The 19,628-nt window shown below is 39.6% G+C and overlaps 1 protein-coding gene across 5 annotated transcripts in view; it reads right to left on the bottom strand.

Annotated features, from left to right (window-relative positions):
• The window catches only part of ATP8A1 (ATPase phospholipid transporting 8A1), a 224,253-nt gene that overhangs the window by 180,453 nt on the left and 24,172 nt on the right, over nt 1-19,628 (bottom strand). For 4 of the 5 annotated variants that reach the window (XM_045816092.2, XM_045816093.2, XM_045816091.2 and 1 more), the window contains exons 2-4: nt 7,878-7,992; nt 6,391-6,490; nt 5,357-5,455 (exon numbers count right to left, since the gene is read on the bottom strand). In XM_045816092.2, the coding sequence (XP_045672048.1) occupies nt 5,357-5,455; nt 6,391-6,490; nt 7,878-7,992 (314 nt within the window). Of the gene's footprint in view, nt 1-5,356; nt 5,456-6,390; nt 6,491-7,877; nt 7,993-19,628 lie in introns of those variants that run through there. The other variant, XM_087864166.1, reaches the window with a different exon arrangement.

Here is a 19,628-nt window from a genome sequence, read left to right as displayed (position 1 = left end):
CCTTCCTCCCAAAAGCACCAAAAAAATTAAATGCTAAACAGGTGAGTTAGCCTAAGTCTAGGTGGGTGAGTTTGAAGAGTCACATAAGCCAGGGTTTTAGAGCAGAGAGTAAAAGAAATGAGAGGCCAGAGGAAAGGTGAGAATTTGAGTGGCCAGGGAAAGCTATCTTGTCTACAGTTCAACTACAGGTTTTCCATGGCTTCTGTCCAAATTACAGCATCAAGTGTAACACATCAACCTCTGTTGACATTGCAGAAAAGTGCTGAGTATAAATAACTGAGCTCAAAAATTCTATCGTTAAAGCTCAAGGCCAGATTTAGCTCCGTAGACTTGACTGTAAGGTGGGCTGGAATGAATGTGAAACAAAGGTGTTCCTAATCTTTCCATTTGAGAAGAAATATAGTTTTTAGAATCACAGTGCAAATACGACCATTCTCTCCAAGGGAAAAGGCCAGAGTTGTGGATTAGTACTCCTCCCCAAACAGCAACACTCCGGAGGAGCGTCCTAACAGCTGGCAGCGTGAACTCAGTTCCCACAAACAATCAGCCACTGAACAGCACAAAATACAAATACAGCATTCAAAACGCCTCTGTGGCAGGCTTGCAGAAAATAATTCTTGCCACATCCATATGCAGGAACACACTACAATTCTTTTCCAGAGCACAAAACACTCACTAATAAAACTGTAAAAGTGTAGACTTTCATTAGGCCAATCACTGCTTCCAAAAGTAAGCTTATGATTTACCAGCTAATATTCTTAAATGAATTTTTAAAGTTTAAATGTGTAGCATCTGTAGAGAATATTTTATAACTGATGAAACTCTCAAATACTTACTTTTTTTTATTGTTCATAAAGATCTTAAGAAAATTAGAAAGTAACCCAAAATAAATTTTGGTCCACAATAATGGTCCAAAGCAAATTTAGATATTTGAAGGAGGTGCAAATATTTCCAAAACAATACACATCTATGAAAGACAATAGATAGACTTCCAACTGAAGGAGACAAATAAAAGCTAATTAATGAAACATTCCACTTAAACAGGAAATTTAATCTTAGTGAAACCTAAGGAGACCCTGAACATTACTTTCTATCTACAGAGAATTCTTGTACAGGAGCCTCTCTTTCCTCGGCCTTCCTGCCACAGAATAAATTAGGTTGCTTGTCAAGAAACAATTGTGTTGAATGTAAGGATCCATCCAGATAGGCAGATTCTAATCTTATAACTATTAAAAAAAAAAAAGCATCTCTGGATCCCAAACAATTATTCCTTCTAAAATGAAGAGTTCAGAAAATATTAATACAGTTATTCCATGAGTTCAAATACCTCCACTGTCCTATAGTGAGAATTCATTTCTTATCACTGAGGGCTAATGAATTAGTTAGTATTATCAATATTTAATTGACAGTGCACCAATAAACTATACTGTATAAATATCGCCATGAACTTTAGAATACTTAAGTATGTAATGTTGACCACTCCCTCCTGGGAACCCTTCCCCCACATTTCCTAAGCTTTTCTTATCTATCATTGCCCAGGTGTTCCACCTGTACCTTGTCCCTTCTTCGTCTCCTGTCTTGTTATACAGTGATGGAATTCCTCAAGGCTTACTCCCCAGCCCTCTTCGCTTCTTACTCTATACTTTTCCCAGCTCAGCTCAACCAAACCTGCAGTTTCAATTGTAACTGACACATAAATATACACCAGCCAAGACTCTCATCTGAGCTCCAGTTATATTCCGTAGCCTCCCTGACATCTCCCTCTGGCAGTCTCAAAGGCATCCCCAGCTGTGTCCATAAGGCAATCTAGGACTTTAACCCTCAAGCCTTGATCCTTGTTCTCAGACATGGAACCATATTCCATCCACTTGCTCAAACCAGGAACTGGAGAGTCATCCTTAGCTGCTGCTTCTCCCTCTCACTCCCATCCAATCCTTCTTCATTCAGTAATGTTTCCAAAACATCATGAGCCAGGCCCCGTTACTACTGGTAAAGATACAGCAATGAACAAGAGTGGAAAGTCTTGTTCTTCATGGAACGCACATTCTAGTGGTTGGAGAGAGAATGCGAACAAAATTAAGTAGTGTATGGAGCATACTGGATACTGAAAAGTCTTGTCAATTCTACTTCTAAAAAGATATTGAATTCATTTTTCTATATTGCTTTATCTGCAATGCCACCTGGTCTAAGATTTCTTCATTTTCTTTTTCTACCAGCCAGAATAATATTCTAGTATTCTACCTAAATCCTGTTTCCTTCCAATCCATTTTCTGTATTTTAGTGAAAAGGATATTTGGATGATGATAATACAGTTAACGTTTTTTCATCACTTACTAGAACTAGGTACTGTTCTAAGGACTTCAGTGCATCATTTAATTTTTACAACAGCTGGTGTGGTTACTTGATTTATGTCTGTCTCCTCTACTAGACTGAAAGTTGCATCCTGGCTACTTTTCCTCGCTAACCTCTTCCAAGTACTTGGTCTCTGAACACTGGAGACTTTAAAAAATTATCTGTTTTATAAAGAATAAAGTTTATCAGAGTTTAAATTAAGAAGTGTATAGCAAAGAAGGCATGTTTTACGTGGTGAATATTATCTATTTAACAACCAATCTTGACCCTTACCGTAAGAATCGGCATCTGACAAGATGCAGCTGTTTTTTTTTTTTAAACTAAAAGTTCTTCACCAATTTTAGAGCATTTTCAACTAAGTTTTTATGTCATTTGCTACTTGCACATTAAAAACAGGAAATTGTATTATGTTAAGCTATGCAAAGCATCAAGAGTTAGAATGCACTGGATGGGGGTAAGTCAGGTGTCTGCCCTGGAGGCAACTCTGTTTTATTGTGAATGTTCAATGAATATAAAAGAAGGTTTACTGGAATGTAAGCTGTGTTTTATTTTAGTGGAAGATGTAACTAGTCTTCACCAATATCTCGTTTTCTTTTCTTTTCATGGATACCGAGATTAACTTCCTTTTTGTCTCGTCACTAGTTCTAATATTAGGCTGTAAGTAGAGGTGATGTGCTCCACTTCTGGGCCACAAACCTCTGGAGCTCCGTCTCTTTTCCTCTGCTCTGGTGACCACCAATGCTCCACACAGCAGACTCGATTCAGCCGCGTCCCTAAGTGACTACGCGAGCAGTGGTGCCTGCTGCCCGTCCTTCCTCTAAGATAAAAACCTGCAGCGTCTTTGAGGATGTGAAAAACAAACTGAGGTTTAAGCCACCACCATTTGGGACATGATTATTACCGCAGCAAAAGTCGAACACATCCTAATACATATGCTAGTGAATTCTTGGCACCTAAGTACTGCTTCATGTATTTTGTTGAATGAATGAACAAATATATGTATTATTATAATTACTGATAAAGATGCTCTCTGGGCAATCATCTGAACTATTTGATTTTTTCCTTTTCTAGGGAGTAAGTTTTCAAACTTTCTATCACCTATAAGTTGATATAAATGTCTTGTTAAACCATTTTTAAGTACCTATTTTGTCAATTTCTTAATAATGATTTTTATTAGAAAAGTACTCCACATAATACTATTATCTCACCCAACTATTATTACATCCTCCAGGAAGTGCCTGATAAGCTCTCTTCTAAAAGTACCCAATAATTACATTGCGCCAATAAGAGTTCTGTTAAAAACAAACAAACAAACAAACAAACAAACAAACCCCACCCTCTTGGTTATCATTTTATATACCATTTATTTTCATAGAGAGGGGTACTAAAAACCGTAGCTAGAGAGCTTATAGTTTTGTTAGGGAAGAAGAAAAAAGGACAGACAGCCTAGAGCAGTGATAATAACGTGGAGCTCTGGAACCAAACTGCCTTATTTTGAATTCTGACAGTCCCAGTTATTAACTGCCTGACCCTGGGCAAGTTACCTTGCTTCTCTGTGCCTCCTCTCCCTTATCTGTAAAATGCAGATAATACCAATAATCCTTTAAAGAGTGGCTATAAGACTTAATACATGTGAAGGATATAAAACAAGTACATGGATCCCAGAGACTCACTAGATGTGATTAATACCTTTGTCGGTGACTTGCCACAATACAGAAAAAGAGCACTGGATGAGAAGGAATCTGATCCCAACCATTTCTTGGACAAGTTTCATGACCTCTCTAAGCCCTAGCTTCCTTACCTTTAAAATGGGATGAATATCCAGCTTGTAAAGTTATTGAAGAAATTAAATGGGAAAAACATTTGCAAAAACAACAGCACGGAGTGCAGTAAATAACATATGCTTAATCAAAACTACAGCAAAGAAAGAAAAGGGAGTACGTGAGGCAAAGAAAGAGCAAATTATACTGAAGACCCGTCCTTATGGATTGCTAGATCCAAGTACAATTTAAAGGATGGTAAGTCTGTGTGGAACAATACAGGTAAAAAGAGAGTCCCCGAAATTTTCAGCTTGTGGTCCCCATCAAGCGTGCCATTTCCAATCAAGAGAACTGCGATGTTTTACACACACACACACAGACATACAACCTCTGTCTGTACTCTTACACACTTGGGTGTTTTTGAGACTGATGATTTAAATGGACACTTGACCCGTTTCAATCTGATTCTCTACAAAAATAATATAAATGTTTGGGCAAGTTTAAATTGGAGCTTTCTAAAGAATGTCTCAGGCTTTCCTCGCCTTACCATCTGACTTGCCTAAGGCTCGACAGGAGGTCATTTCAGATAGGTCAAGTATTTAAAGAGCATAGGAAAAAAAACTGACTTCTTCAACTAAGGCAGTTAAAGTAACGGTAAGAGAGGAAAAGAAAAGTCTGAATTTATTTTGGGGAACTTATTTTATGAACAGGAAACGGACTTCCCCTTTCCTCAGCTACTACAGAATAATAAAAATAGCAAATGTCATCACTGTCAATGAAATAAAAGGAAGCTTAGAACAACTAAAGATGAAAAAGGAATTAAAAGTATTTAATAAAGTGAAAATTGTGCATATGAATTAAAAATAAAACATACATTAAAAGACCCTTTACATTGAGATAATTTGGAGGTTACTGTGTTTAACTTGAAATAATGTTCAAATTGAAAACTGGGGATGACTGAAAATAATGTTCAAATATAGTTTTCTCTCCAAGCCAATTAAAAATTAAAAATTTAATTTTTCATTCCTAAACTACAAACGTAGAGAACACTCTAACAAGCACTCTGTCACAGTAATCCCACAGAATCTAAGAGGAATGGACTCCAGAGCATATTCTACACATTTTTAAGTTGAACCGGCATTTTAAAAAGCTTGTGTCAAGAATTAAACTTAAAGAGATACTATTATTTTAAAACATGCATATAAAATAAGTCACATTTACTTATGAAAAAATTAAATACTTACAATATCTTCTATGATCTCTTTGATAGCTGCCACAGCTAAAATAAATAAGAGAGGAACCAGTGTGGTGTAGCGACCTGTTGGTGATACATCAGGTATTTGCTATTTGGGGGGGAAAAAAAAAAAGAAATCCAGTGAGAATTAGCAAGTTTATAATATGTTTAAAAACAACCAAGTCTTAGTGCCTCTTAAATACACTTCAGTGATTTTACTACTGTGGCAGACTAATACTGAGGGAGGCAATTTGCTCATATCTAGTAAGTGGCTGGAAGAGCATGTTAGCTGGCTTCATGACAAGCTATTGTGTGCAGGACTAACACCTGCAAAGGGGAGTTAGTTAAATACCATATAATCATTAAAAAGGATATTCTAAAAACACACCGAATCACATGGGAAAATATCCACACATTATCACAAGGTTAAAGCAGAATATAAAACATATGTATTCTATGATCTTCTTTTTGGAGGTTAAATCAATAAACAATACGGGGGGAGGGAGGGGAAAGACCAGGAAGCTATACACCCCAATGTTAAGAGAGTTACCTCTGAGTGGCAGAAAAATAATAGTTTTAATTTTTTTCTCTATGCTTTGTTGTGTTTTCTAATTATTTTTTAACAATGAATGTATTTTTTTTAATAAAATGAAACTTTTTATTCCTGATTACTACTAATGCAAATACAAAAAGAAACAAGTTTTAAAATGGAAATTCTTATACCCTAAGGTTCAGAATTGACTGTTACTGTTACTACAATAAATTAGTATTTAATTAATACTGAAGAAAAAGTTCCATCCCCCTTCACCATCAAATTTCTTTCCCGCCATAGCAAATTTACAGAATGTTTAAAATAAGCTGATAAAAATGAATCAAAGGTCAGTGGAATTCTGACACTGCTTGCAGCAGGAGCTGGAAATGTCCACCCAAACCAGCTTGTCTATGTTTAGATAAACCCACGACCGATCTTCCGAAGTTTAACAAAAACATTTGTTAATATCTGAACATTTGACTTTGAACTTAAGTTTTACGACGTGACTTTACCTGAAGCAGTGCAATAAAGAGAAAAAATGAGTTAGCAGCTCTTCTGAACTGAGAGTAGAGAAATCTTGGAAGGAATGTGATTATGTTGTATTTAGCAGTGCTAGAAAACAAAAAGCAGCATAAAACTTAATTACTCCATAATTAGTACTCACATTCACAAAATTCTACTATCATCATATAAAAAATTAGACGAACATTTTCCCTCTGTTTCAAATTGGGAGAATATTGTAAATGGTCATTAACCTAAATGAAAATGAGTGAAAGGAATTGTTGAATTGAATAGTTAGAGTTTAATATTTTGCACAATAGCTTTTGTTCTCTTTGGCCAATCATCCTTTTTTAACATACTAGGAGTAGCTTACAAAGAAGAGCAACTTTAGTTAGGATAGTATATAATACCTTAATAAAGAAAACCTTACCAAAAAAAATTAATTTGAGCAAGACCAGGAACTTTAAACAGAGATGCCTTCACTGGATAATTTCAGAAAAAGGGGAAGTTTTCTAGGATTCTGGTCAAATTTTCTTCATTGTCCCTCTAGGAACTTGGCTAGGACTCCACACTGAGCACACCAGCTATGCCCACAATCAGTAAGATATCATCACTTGGGTCTTGAAAACATCCAATCTTCTTCTTGTTATTTCAATAGAAAGAAGATTACATGAATTGATAATTGTGAGGCTGGACGATGGGTACAACCAGGTTCATTGTGCTATTTACTTTTATGTTTAATGTTTTCCACAAAAAGCTTCAAAAAATTAAAAAAATAGGAGATTACAGGAATGCATCCCACATTCCCCAAACTGAGAAAGTTACTCTAGAATTTGAAGTTGTAAATATTAATTTTAAACGGGCATTTCTCAAATCCAGGAATTATGCCACTGGAGAAACACTGGGCTAGCATAAGGGGTAAGGGGGTGTTCATGTTCACTCCATTCCAAAGTCCACTTACTGAACAGTGCTTACAACAGTGTTACTTTTTATACTGTTGTTGGAAGGAAAATGTAACAGTGAAGTAATTCTCACAGCCCTCCATTCCTCGACACCATAACTAAATTTTACAACTATCAAAAGCCAGTATTTAAAGACTATTTAACAAAAAGGAGTTCTTGGTGAAGAACTGCAAAGACCTCTTCCAAAATGTTAAAACTTGTTGCCAAAAACAATAATTCATCACTCTATTAACAGGCTTGAGACAAAGGTATTTATCCATAAGCAGCTTTTGCTATTCAGGCACTATATATAGAATTGGTAGAGTACGGCTGTTTATCCTTTCTGTTTACCCAGATTCTTACTGACATCTCCTTAATGGCTAAGAGATGGAGAAAACAGCCAATTCACACTGCCTCCAGTGAGCTCTCAGATAGTGACTGATTTAACTGAAAGCTCTCTCTATAAGCCTTTTTGTTTTGGCCAGAGAGGGGAGATGGCCCCTCGACTGGGTTCTGCTGTGACAGCTGGCCCCACAGAGATCTCTGGTAGTTCCTACCTGACATGATTATTGCAGAATTTTGTCAGCTGGGGCTGGTTGATGAATATAGTCCGTACTTCCTCCTGGTCAGCCAGTGAAGTCTTCTCTGAGACATCATCGGTCTTCTCATAACCTTAAAGAGAGAGAGTCTTCTTATTCAGTAAGAAATGTTTCATGTTGGGACACCTGGGTGGCTCAGTTGGTTAAGCATCTGCCTTCAGCTCGGGTTGTAGTCCTGGTGTCCTGGGATAGAGCCCTGCGCCAGGTTCTCTGCTCAGCGGGGAGCCTGTTTCTCCCTCTCCCACTCCCCCTGCTTGTGCTTTCTCTCCCTCTCTCAAATAAATAAATAAAATCTTAAAAAAAATGTTTCATGTTATTAACCAGACAAAAACATACTTCATAACTACTTGAGATTCTGAAATATGTTAAAAGCTACATGCTTCCCCCTGATTCACCTTCTTGTTTTTTTTTTTTTTTTTTAAGATTTTATTTATTTATTTGACAGAGGTAGAGACAGCCAGCGAGAGAGGGAACACAAGCAGGGGGAGTGGGAGAGGGAGAAGCAGGCTCATAGTGGAGGAGCCTGATGTGGGGCTCGATCCCAGAATGCTGGGATCATGTCCTGAGCTGAAGGCAGACGCTTAACCGCTGTGCCACCCAGGCGCCCCATCTTCTTGTTTTTTATAATAAAAAAAGGAAAATCTCCACATCTCATATTTCTACTAAATTTGAAAGGCAGCATTTAATAGTCATGTAAAAACTGACCATTTCAAAAACAGTATCATCATTTTGCAGTTTTTACTCATCATTCCCCCATAAATGTTCAACTTATTTCCTTCCATTATGTGAGAATACATCTAAAAGTAACAAAAAAATTTAAACTAGTTTCCATTACAGTTTTACACAAGAACTAATGAGAAGGGTAATTTAAAATATATTTTTAAAACTTAAGATTACACATTTAATACCTTTCTTATTTTTTTCTTTTTGGTGAAGACAGAAAAAAAGAGAAAAAAAGATGAACATTAAGGTTTAAATAGGCAACCACCAGGCTGTGGTATGACCACAACTCACTGTGATCATCTTAATCTTTCCACTAATGACAATTCATGTTCACAATGAGTTTTAAATTTCTTGAGACCATTGCAAGTCATCTCGGGATCATTCTAACAATGCAACAGATTCAGGCAATTTCAATGGGGTAACATCTTGTCACCATATTGACAACATTTTTCAAAAACACATACAAGTTCCAGAAGAATGGAAAAAAATGTAAACTGCTTGTTTTACTGTCTAGTGAGATTTAAATGAGATTAGATTAAATCAGTCCTTACCCCTTTCCTAGAAAGGGCCACCAACAATACTCTCCATTAGATACCCGTTTTTCTTTTCTTCTTTATCTAGCCAACTCGTCCCATAAAACCTGCTGACCTTTTGAACATTTCTTCTGAAGTATTCTACAGTACTAAGTCGGTGATCCTTCTCTGTATTCCCACAGCCCTCTGCACTTCCCCGTCGCCCCAGCAAATCACTTATCAGAAGGTTTTGTTGCTGCCTGCTCAGGAGTCTGCCTCTCTCTACCAGAGTGGGAACTCCCTGAGGCTATAGACTCATGTTACTCATCTTCCTAACACCGTACCAACAAACAGCAGGTACTCAATAAATGTTTGCTGAATAAATATCAAATGACAAAGGAGTGGTTATTTGGCCATTTTTTTTCTTTTCCTGCAGGCAAGTAAATTTTTCTCCACCCATTGATAAGGACACTCATGACAGCCAAGTGCTGGTAACGAACTGTACAAGGAAAGCTTGTCTCTGGGGTTTTGTTGCTATATGAAACCAGAAAATCATTTCGGTTTTCTACAAAGGTGGGGAACATGAGTATGGGGACCAGTGTAGTGTGTGCAGGGGAATTCACAGGCGGCAACAAAGGGCTAGGTAAAGACAGGTGAGATGTGCTGAAAAGTACACAGGCCAGATCTCGGGAGACCTCTCACGCTTGTGCAGGAGTCTGGAACGTATGCTGTGTTTGGCAGCGAGCCACTGAAAGCTTTACAAGTCGAGAGGCGCAGAGTGAGAACGGTCGCACCGGAGGCCACATGGCTCCAAATTAAGTACTGTCATAGCCATTTTACTGTTTTAGACACATTAGCAGCTTTGCCTATGGTCGCATGGTGAATAATTACCTTTCACTACACCATGTTTTAGATACAAACTTCCCCCCTACTTTTATATAATCAAAATTTTACATATGGATTGCTATAGACCAGACATTTGTGTCTTCCCCAAATTCATATGTAAACATATAATCCCCAAATTGGTGGTATTAGGAGGTAGGGCATTTGGAAGGTGATTAGGTCACGAAGGTGAAGCCTTCATTAATGGGACCAGTGCCCTTACCAAAGAGACCTTAGAGAGATCCCTTGTCCCTTTCACCATGTGAGGACACATGAGAAGATGGTCAATAACCAGGAAGCGGGGCCTCACCAGACAGTGAATCTGCTGGTGCCCTGATCTTGGACTTCCCAGGTTCCAGAACTGTGAGTAATACATCTCTGTTGTTCACAAGCCACCCAGTCCACGGTATTGTTCCAGCAGCCTGAACGGACTAAGACATGGAACATCAAGTAGAGGGATGTAAATTTTTAAAAAAATCTTAAAAAATCTTTTATGAGATTTTCCTTAAAGACAGCACAAAAATCATAATGTACCATTTCTGGAACCTCAACTGGACAGAGATCCTCAGGAAAAATCAGTTCTCTACTCCACTCTGAAGCCCTCAGATTGTATTTACTCTATGTAGCTGGACTTTTGAGGGCCTGGCCTTGGATGTTCTTAGCTGAAGAGTTAGGGGTCACTCCATATCCATTTATATTGGGGTTGCAAATGTTGCCAGGTGGCACCGGACATCATATCGCCCCCTCACATATTAAACTGTATTCAAGAGTATCTATGAAGTAAAGGAATCTCCTGTGACACAGGGAATGGAATCAACTCCTTCCCTTAAATGGAGAGTAATTAAAACAATTCTAATGGACTAGTAGGGCCCTCAGCAAGGTCTGAACATAAGAAAACACTCACCAAAATCAGGGAGAAAGTCTAGACTGGTGACCTGTTCTCATCCAGCAGGGGGGCTGGATGGTTCTAAGCACAGAATATTACAGAGGCCACAGGCCTGCTTCATTGAGGCACTACAGGAAAAGCCTCAGGAAGGTGGTGCAGGTGAAGCTGAGCACACGGAGCAGAACCCCTGGAGCTCAGGCACTGGGAAGCCCTGAGCAGGTGTGATACTGGAGGAGGGAGGGAGATCTGCACCGAAAGCAGGGAGCCAGGCACTCAGCCAGTGGGAGCTGGTAGTCACCCCTGCCCTGCCTCCCTCGGGGCTCCTCCATCAGCAGTAACAAAGAGGCCCTGCAGGTACCTGAGGCCCACTGCCAGGATGCTGAAGGCCAGAGGTTGCACGTACCACCTTGTGTGTGCCCCCGAATCTCTATTTATTCCTCAGTAGGTGGCGAGCTAGCAGTGAGCTAGCAGTGAGCAGGCATAGCAACCTCAGGAACGTTGCAGGAATGCATCTAACCTCACAGGTCCTCAGGAATAATCCATGAAGGTATCTGGGAAAAAGACTGGCATTCATACTAATTTGGAAAGTAAAAGTTTGTTAACTATTATAATTAGAACCTTCAATGAACTCTTATGTTGTAGCAACAGGCAAGTTAGTTCTGGACATATGCGTAACACATCAATCCAAACTCCCTCAACAACTGAGGCATTAACCCACTGGGTCAAGTCTAAAAGCATTGGGCCAGCACAGCCTGATAGACCCAATTCCACAACAGGGGTAGATGCACTGGTGGAATCAAAATCTTCAAAGTCTGTTGGGATACCTTGGCAATGGGGCCATGATACTGCAAATCTGTGTGACACAATTCTGTTTCCTTCCACAAAGCTGAGACGAGTGCTACCAATGTTCAACTCCCTGACTCACCCTTTTCCTGACCATAACCATCTCCAAGCTGCAACTGACACTTAATCTGCCAGTGGGATTTGACCATCAAACCCTGCAGGCCTAGGAACAGATCTGCCTCTCTCGCAGATGGTTCTGCTCCTCCCATGAGCTGAGCTTACAAAGAAATAAGAAAGCAAGCGCATATCTCTCATTTTCAAGTTTTTTGGGGGGGGCATCTCGATATGGCCCCTAGTATAGACATACAAAGTAATGATTCCAAACCCACACTCCTTCATTTTGAATTCTCCAGAAAAGTCTCTCAAGCATTCACCCCGGTGTCTTCAGTGCTTACTTGGGCATTTGACATCCACTAATAGCATCATTACTCTTCTTAAACTAAAAGTTCTACAGAGCGAAGAACCTGGTGGACACAGTCACACCCCCAGCACTGTAAGGAGCAGAAATGAAGCAGGTCTCAATTATGCCTTCTGAACCACGTTAGCTTCTTCCGGTGCTGCACTCTCCAGGGTCCACAAGGTCTTAAAACCAGGCAGAAGCACACCGGTCTCCTCAAATAAACTGTTCAGCACTAGCTGTTATTGAAATGAATAAGGAGAAGACTTTTCCTTATTTATGCAAACTAAAATAGACAACGATTCAGTAATTCAGAATTCCAGGTACTGTGAAAATTCCATATTTAGTGTTTGTAATATCTTGATTATTCTCTCCCCAGCAGAAAGGCATTTTTGTGTTCTAAAGCACTGTTGTTAACTATTTCAATTAATGATAAAGGTACTCAGTATTTAAATGATAAAATTACTTGGAACAATAGCAAACCAGGGATTCTTCCCAGGCCAATTTCCGCATTCTTAGTTATAAAATGACCAAATGCTATTTCTAGGTTTCTGAAGGACCAAAAGTTTCAATACAGGGAAACAAAGAGTGACATACCACTTTTAGCTACTGAATGTGCTACAAGAAGATATTACTTTGTATTACTAGAGAGGGATGTAGAAGCAACATCCTCCTGGTGGCCGTTTTGGCTCCCAGCAATGATTTTCCTTCTCAAGGAACTGGAAGATGCTCATGGGTCACCATTCTGATCATGGCCCTGAAGTGAACAGGTGTTCTTCTTCCCCTAACAGTGTTCTGTCATTAAACTCACTTGGTGGTTGTGAGGCAAGCTCTGGTTCTCCCACCGATTACGTACGTGACCCTGTGAAAACCACTTCATCCCTGGGGGTTGTTTCTCTTCCCTTATAAAATGAGGAAGGTAGGCTAATCCTCTGAAGTTCTTTTTCAGCTCCCAAATCCTGTGAAATTAGTCTTTGCTGGGCACCAGAAAGAAACAAGTCAATACATCATTTGTTCAGAAGAACAATGACATTTGCAAAACAAAATAAGAACCTCCCTACTTGAGCCAGATGTTTCACAGCAAGAGCAGCCTTACCTAACCTGCAGCAGAACCCAGGTACAAAGTCACATGGGGCTCCGTGCTTGAGGAGTTAAGTAGGGACGACAATCTGTTGCCAGCAACCCCCTGGCACCCACCTATTAACCAGCGACCACTGGGTTAATGAGCATGTTGACATACAGTCTTTCTTCCTCCGCCCGGATTCAAGGTCACATGCTTACATGCACACCTTATAATGCCACAGAGAAGAAAAATGCTCAACAATTATTTAAGTGAAGGGCTTTGAGTCCTTTTCGTACAATTACAGCGGAAAGTTCATCTTTGAAATGTTCTATTTCTCATCACGAATATCATGACCTAATCTGTCAGATTGTTCATTCATTCATTCATTCATTCATTCATTCATTCATTCATTCAATATATTTCAACATAAGTGCCTCCTATGTCCCAGGCATTCTTTAAAAAGCCTCAGGAACAGCAGAAAATAAGATTAGGTCCCTCCTCTCTGCAGCTTAGTTTCTAGAGGAAAGCAAGATAATTACAGACCATGGTAAGTGTGAAGAAAATAAAGCAAGTGGTTGACAGAATGACTGACAGAATTCTCTCTGCTTCAGTCTCATCATCTCTAGGATGGACACGGGAACAGCGTCTACTGCAACAGAGGGTCATGAGGCTCTCGTGAGTTAGTAAATGCAGAAAACAGTGGCTGGTGTGGAGTAAGAGCTCACTAAATGCTGGCTGGCCTCATTGTGGTTGCTGTCACCACTATTGCTTTATACTGAGGGGGAGGGAAGGCCTCTCGGAGGACAGGCTGAGTTGGGACCTCAATAAGGAATTAAGGAAGGGATGGTGTAAACCCAGCTGGGGAAGAGCAGGAACAAAGCCCTCGAGGTAAGAATCAGGTTGGCATTTCCAGGTACAGGAGGATCAGTGATAGTGAATGGGGGGCATCACATAGGGAGAGGCAGGGCCAGATTGGGAAAACAGTAAGAAACTTGAACTTAGATTCTTTGGGCGGTAGGAATCCACTGAAAAGTTTTAGGTGGGAAGATCATTTTGAGGCTACTATGATCACCCAGGAAAAAGATGACGAGGCCTGGGTGAGACAGTGGTGACAGAGATGAAATGGATGTATACATGATACTTTTTTGGAGGTGGGGCTGCTCTGACCCTCACAGCCTCCCCAGGCCAAGCATCACCATTCCACCACTGCATGAGGCCATAGTTACCCACTGTCTGATGCTACCTCAAGCCAAAGCCCAAGACTTGAGAGAAATTTAGGATTTTAAATGCAACAAATGATTAACCACTTACTAGAATTCTCTTTACAGTCAACCAATCCTATCCTTAAAAATCATGCATCTTTTTCTAACATACGAATCGATGATACTGCAAACACAAGGTATACTCAAGGAAGGCATGACAGAATTGTAACTGGGAACACAGATCACGGAGTGAGAGATACAGTTCAGGTCCATCAGCTGTGCGCTATGGCTGCCTTAGGCAAATTCCTTCACTCTAGCTGCCTACCTTGTTTCACAGGTTTTTGTGGGGATTAAAAGAAATAATACATGTGTGGAAAGTACGTGGAACAGTACCTGGCTCCTCATGCACGTATAAAAATTCTAGTTATTATTTTTATTACTATGAGCAGAAAGGCGGACTGTGGGGAAGAGGAAGAGGCTTGATGGTCAGATCTTGTACGTAACACTGTGCAAATTATTTTACGTTCTGAGCCTCATGTCCTCATGCATAAAGTAGTTACTGAAGGGATCCCATGACATGATGTGAGCAATGTAGCACAATACTTGTCGCTCATACAGTTCCTGTCAGCCTTTCCCCTAGCCAGATATTATAAAGTTCATCTCCCCTTCAAAATAATTGAGATGGGGAAAACAAGACTTAAAGACACTAATGTAAGTATTAATATTTTTTAAATTTTGGGATAATATTTAATTAAAGTTGTGACCAGTGACTATACCTAGACAGTAAAGTAATGGACTTTACCTTACAATTTTATAAATTAATATAAAATCAGTAAATGTTTTCCCCCAAATTGTCATCTGTGTGGGGGGTTATGCAACAGAAAAGCAGGGGTGGGTAGGTAGGAGGGAGAAGAGAACAAAATACAAAGTCATTCTGTTGCCTGGTAATATGGTTATAGAACCACTGAGTTTTTGGAGACTCAACTTTACCGCAATTATAAGTAAGGCTAAAGCTGGAATCAGAGTATCTATTATAATATTTCCTAACATATTCAGGAGAGTCCAATTGTATATCCTTCTGCCTACTGGCCTCCAATATTAGACATTAAAGAGGTCACAGTAATTGCTTATGGTTTTTGACACAGAATGAGGTCATCAGACAAACAGTCATGCCTGCAACAGTTGTGGAATCTAATAAAAGATGAACTGGAAAACTAGCCAGAGACTTTAGAGGCACAAACTACAGAACTTAGATGTGATTAAAGTTAGGGGCTACTTATTGGGAAATCATGAGCATTACCAAAATTTTAATAGGTTTTTATTTTGTTTTCTAAAAAAAAGAGCAACTAGAAGTCCTCATGTAATACGTTTTTTATTTGTTTGTTTTGGTTTTCTTGGCTCATGTTTCTGGAACAAAGCAATCTTCAGCTAAACATAATTTATAAGTTTGTATTTATTTTGTTTTTAATGGTATCTTACTACATAAATAGTTTAATTAGAAATATAAAAGCAGTTACTAGAGCTACAAAAGAGATTTGAAATCCCATATCCTGCATTGTTGAGGCAGAACAGCTATTTCACATGTTCAATTGTGACCTAACAGCAGCTGCTCAGAGAAGGAACAAAAGGAAGAAACCACCACTCTGGAACAAACAATGAACTGGGTACTTTAAAGGTTAAGACTCACGCTACATTTTCAAAGATGGCACTGAAGACGTCAAATACCTTTAAAAGTACGGAAATTAAATAGAAACTATTTAGCAATCTATCTCGAATTTCTAGCCCAATACTGCAATAGCCAGGAGGGAAATGAAATTTTCAATTGCATCAATAGACTTTCCTATACTGTGTTGATTTAGGCTCAGTGCAGTGGACATTTGCTGCTCATTTCAGCTCAGCGTCTGCTTCTCCTGAAAAATCCTTTGGTTTTCTTTGGAGAATCCCTCTTCCCCAACTGTAGGCAGTCTTTAGGGACTGGTGCATCAAATTACTATTCCCTTTTTGACTTAAAGGTGGGCCCATGGTCCATGCATAAACTAGTCACAGTCAGTTTGCAGTCTGGACATATGAAAAGGTTGAGCACAGATAAGACACCTGAACTAACCATCTATCAGTCAAGCTGCCTTGGATCATCTTTGACCTTCCTGTAAAGTTTCTCATTTGATTCTGGGAACTACTCTACCTATTTAAAGAATATGCTTCGTTTCCATATTATGGAATTTTAGTAGAGGTATTTCGGTCCTTTGCTTGAAGTTCTCTCCCAACACTCATCTTATGTAGGATACAGACACCATACCTGGTCCAGGCCACCAGTCACGAGCTGACTTTCCTGCTCTGCATGGAATGATGACCTGGAACCATAATGCAACTACCCTGCCCACAAAATCACCAGGCTGCCTAGAACCTTCCCCAACCTGCCCTACTTGCTAGATCAGAACTCCTCTGATGTTAACAGCTGCCCTAACCAAGCCCTGAGTCCAGCATGTTCTGGGATAGCTATGGGTTGTCACCCTAAGGAATGTGCACAACAGCCAAAAGCTTTCTACATCCCTAGCTTCCTCTCCTTTACCTTCTTTTTCATGCAAATGTGATGGTATCTCATTACCCTCAAGACCAATGGAGTTCTAACAAAATGGTGTAACAAAGGACACCCACTTACCCCAGTGATGCAAAACATTGTTATTTGCTTCAAAAAATTGGTTGTTTTCATCTTACGGAAGGGTTCAATTCTTTTAAACAGTTCTCAAAACGATGAAGATAAGGAAACTACTTCTCATGGAGAACTGCTCATGGTCAGAGAGCCAGTGAGTACCATAGCCAGGACAATACATGGAAACTGATTAAAGCCCACCCTAGCTCTAAAGTTCTACCACTGACGGACGCCTTCATTCATGCAACAAGTCAGCTTGACCTGACTTCTAACTCTATTTCTCCTCTACCTACCCTGTTCCACCTCAATTGTTTTTTCCAACCATAAATCTCTCCTACCCTCATGGCCTTGTTATATGCTACTCAGATGTTAAAGCACCCTTCCTGACCATTCCTCCTTGAAGTGTCACCTACTAAAGTGTTTAACAGATAGTGGTCTTTTGACCATTCCAATATTAATCTTTTGACCTATATACTTATACATAGCGACGGAGAGTAAGAATAGACGTTAGAGATATACCTAACTTATGCACTGAGACAGGACAGGCTAAGGGCACATGTAAGTAACTGTCAGGTATGTTACTCTAATATGGGGAAGTAATAAAGAACACTTCAGGAAAGTCTCTTGCATGTAATAAATGTTCACTCAATTCTCTATTTTAATATTAGGCATCTAAAAATTCCTAGAAGTGCTGTGCCTATCCTGATACCCACTAATATATTCTATCAGGACCTGTCGACAATACAATACATGGTAAATGTTATTTTTCCTTAAGTGTCTTTGTGGGAACTCATCTAAAAATAAACAAGTGTGAAACCACATAGACAGCATTTCTTATCTAGAACAGGGGGGAAAAAAAGGCTTAATACTTCCTGAACTCATGCCGAATTGCAGCAAGCTTCAAAAGGAGTACTATGAACTCTAAGTGGTGGACACTAAAAAAAAGTATTCCTGACATAAGGAAGACAGGCTATCCTTAAGCAAGTTTCACATTGAAAATCTATGGCATGCCTAGTGTTGAACCTCACACATAGTAAGCACTCAATTTCCTTGGCCGCTAGCCTTGGTTATTAACCTAGAAAAATAATCATCTTGGGCATGCTTAATTGCTAGAAATAACAGTGAAAATTTTTATTAATGCCAGATCATGCTTAACAGGAAAGGAAGAAGAATAAAAGATGGAAGGAATTTAATGATCTCTCCTTGGGAATAGCCCATAGATCATTTGGTCAGATAAAAGAAATAAATGGTATGTTCCCAATATAGATTGAAAAATTGGCACAGAAACAGACCACACTAGCAATGAGGGGTTTCAACTGCCAGACATCTATCAGGCATCTCCTACAAGTCTCAATTAGCTAAAAGCACCATTGACTTGTTCTGGCATCAAATTCTTCTCTGAGAAGATGCAGGAAACAAGATGAGGAATTGCTACCATGGACTGAGCTGTAATCAATGCAAAAGGGATAAAGTAGAAATGAAACTTGTAGAAAATATAACCGTACCAAAGAGCTTTCGACAGGCAAAAAAGGGACTGCTGGACCAAGCCAGACATGTATTCTAGACTCTGGAAGGACAAATTTCAAGTTATCAAGGCCCCAAAATGGCAGAAGTCCAGAAGGCTGTCTAAAGCAACATGCTGGGGCACCTGGGTGGCTCAGTCAGTTAAGCATCTGCCTTCAGCTCAGGTCATGATCCCAGGGTCCTAGGATCGAGCCCTGTGTCAGGCTCCCTGCTCAGCGAACAGTCTGCTTCTTTCTCTCCCTTCCTCTCCCTCTCTAGGTCCCTCCCCACTACTTGTGCATGTGCTCTCTCAAATAAATAAATAAATAAATAAATAAATAAATAAATAAAATCTTTTTCAGAAAAGGCAACATGCTGACTGACTGTGAAAAGTCCTCATGAGGGGCACCTGTGTGGCTCAGTCGTCAAGTGTCTGCCTTCGGCTCAGGGCGTGATCCTGGCATTTTGGGATCGAGCCCCACATCAGGCTCCTCTGCTGGGAAGCCTGCTTCTTCCTCTCCCACTCCCCCTGCCTGTGTTCCCTCTCTTGCTGGCTGTCTCTCTTTGTCAAATAAATAAATAAAATCTTTAAAAAAAAAAAAAAGTCCTCATGAGGCAGAAAGTCAGGCATCTTCAAAGAGACCAGTGCTGCCGAACAAGTAAGAGAAGATAAACAAGATATTGGAAATGTTGGAAATCGGCTCACATGTTCAAGAGCGAATAATAACAGATGCACAGACATCTGAGAATGAAGGAAAGGTGTTTTAAAAAAATGTTAGAGATTACAGAAATGTTTTCTTCCTTCCATTTGGGAGTACAAGGAATTCCTGGGGTAGGTCTGCTGCCTGCAACTGATGGTACAATGTTAAGAGATAGTAAAATAAAAAGAGAACTTCTCAACTCCTACTTCACTTCATTCTCTATCAAGGGTAACCAACTTAAGACTTTCTTAGGCAAGTTAAAGCAAACATTAGTTGGAGGCATGGAAGCACAGAGGAAAGGAGGGGCTTGCTAAAAAAAGAAAAGCCAGCCCCTAGCTGCTCTAAAT

Source organism: Ursus americanus, chromosome 8 (genome assembly GCF_024610735.1).
Source record: "Ursus americanus isolate L20-20 chromosome 8, mUrsAme1.1.p, whole genome shotgun sequence".
Taxonomy (NCBI): Eukaryota; Metazoa; Chordata; class Mammalia; order Carnivora; family Ursidae; genus Ursus; species Ursus americanus.
This window is presented reverse-complemented; position numbering and strand designations above follow the sequence as displayed.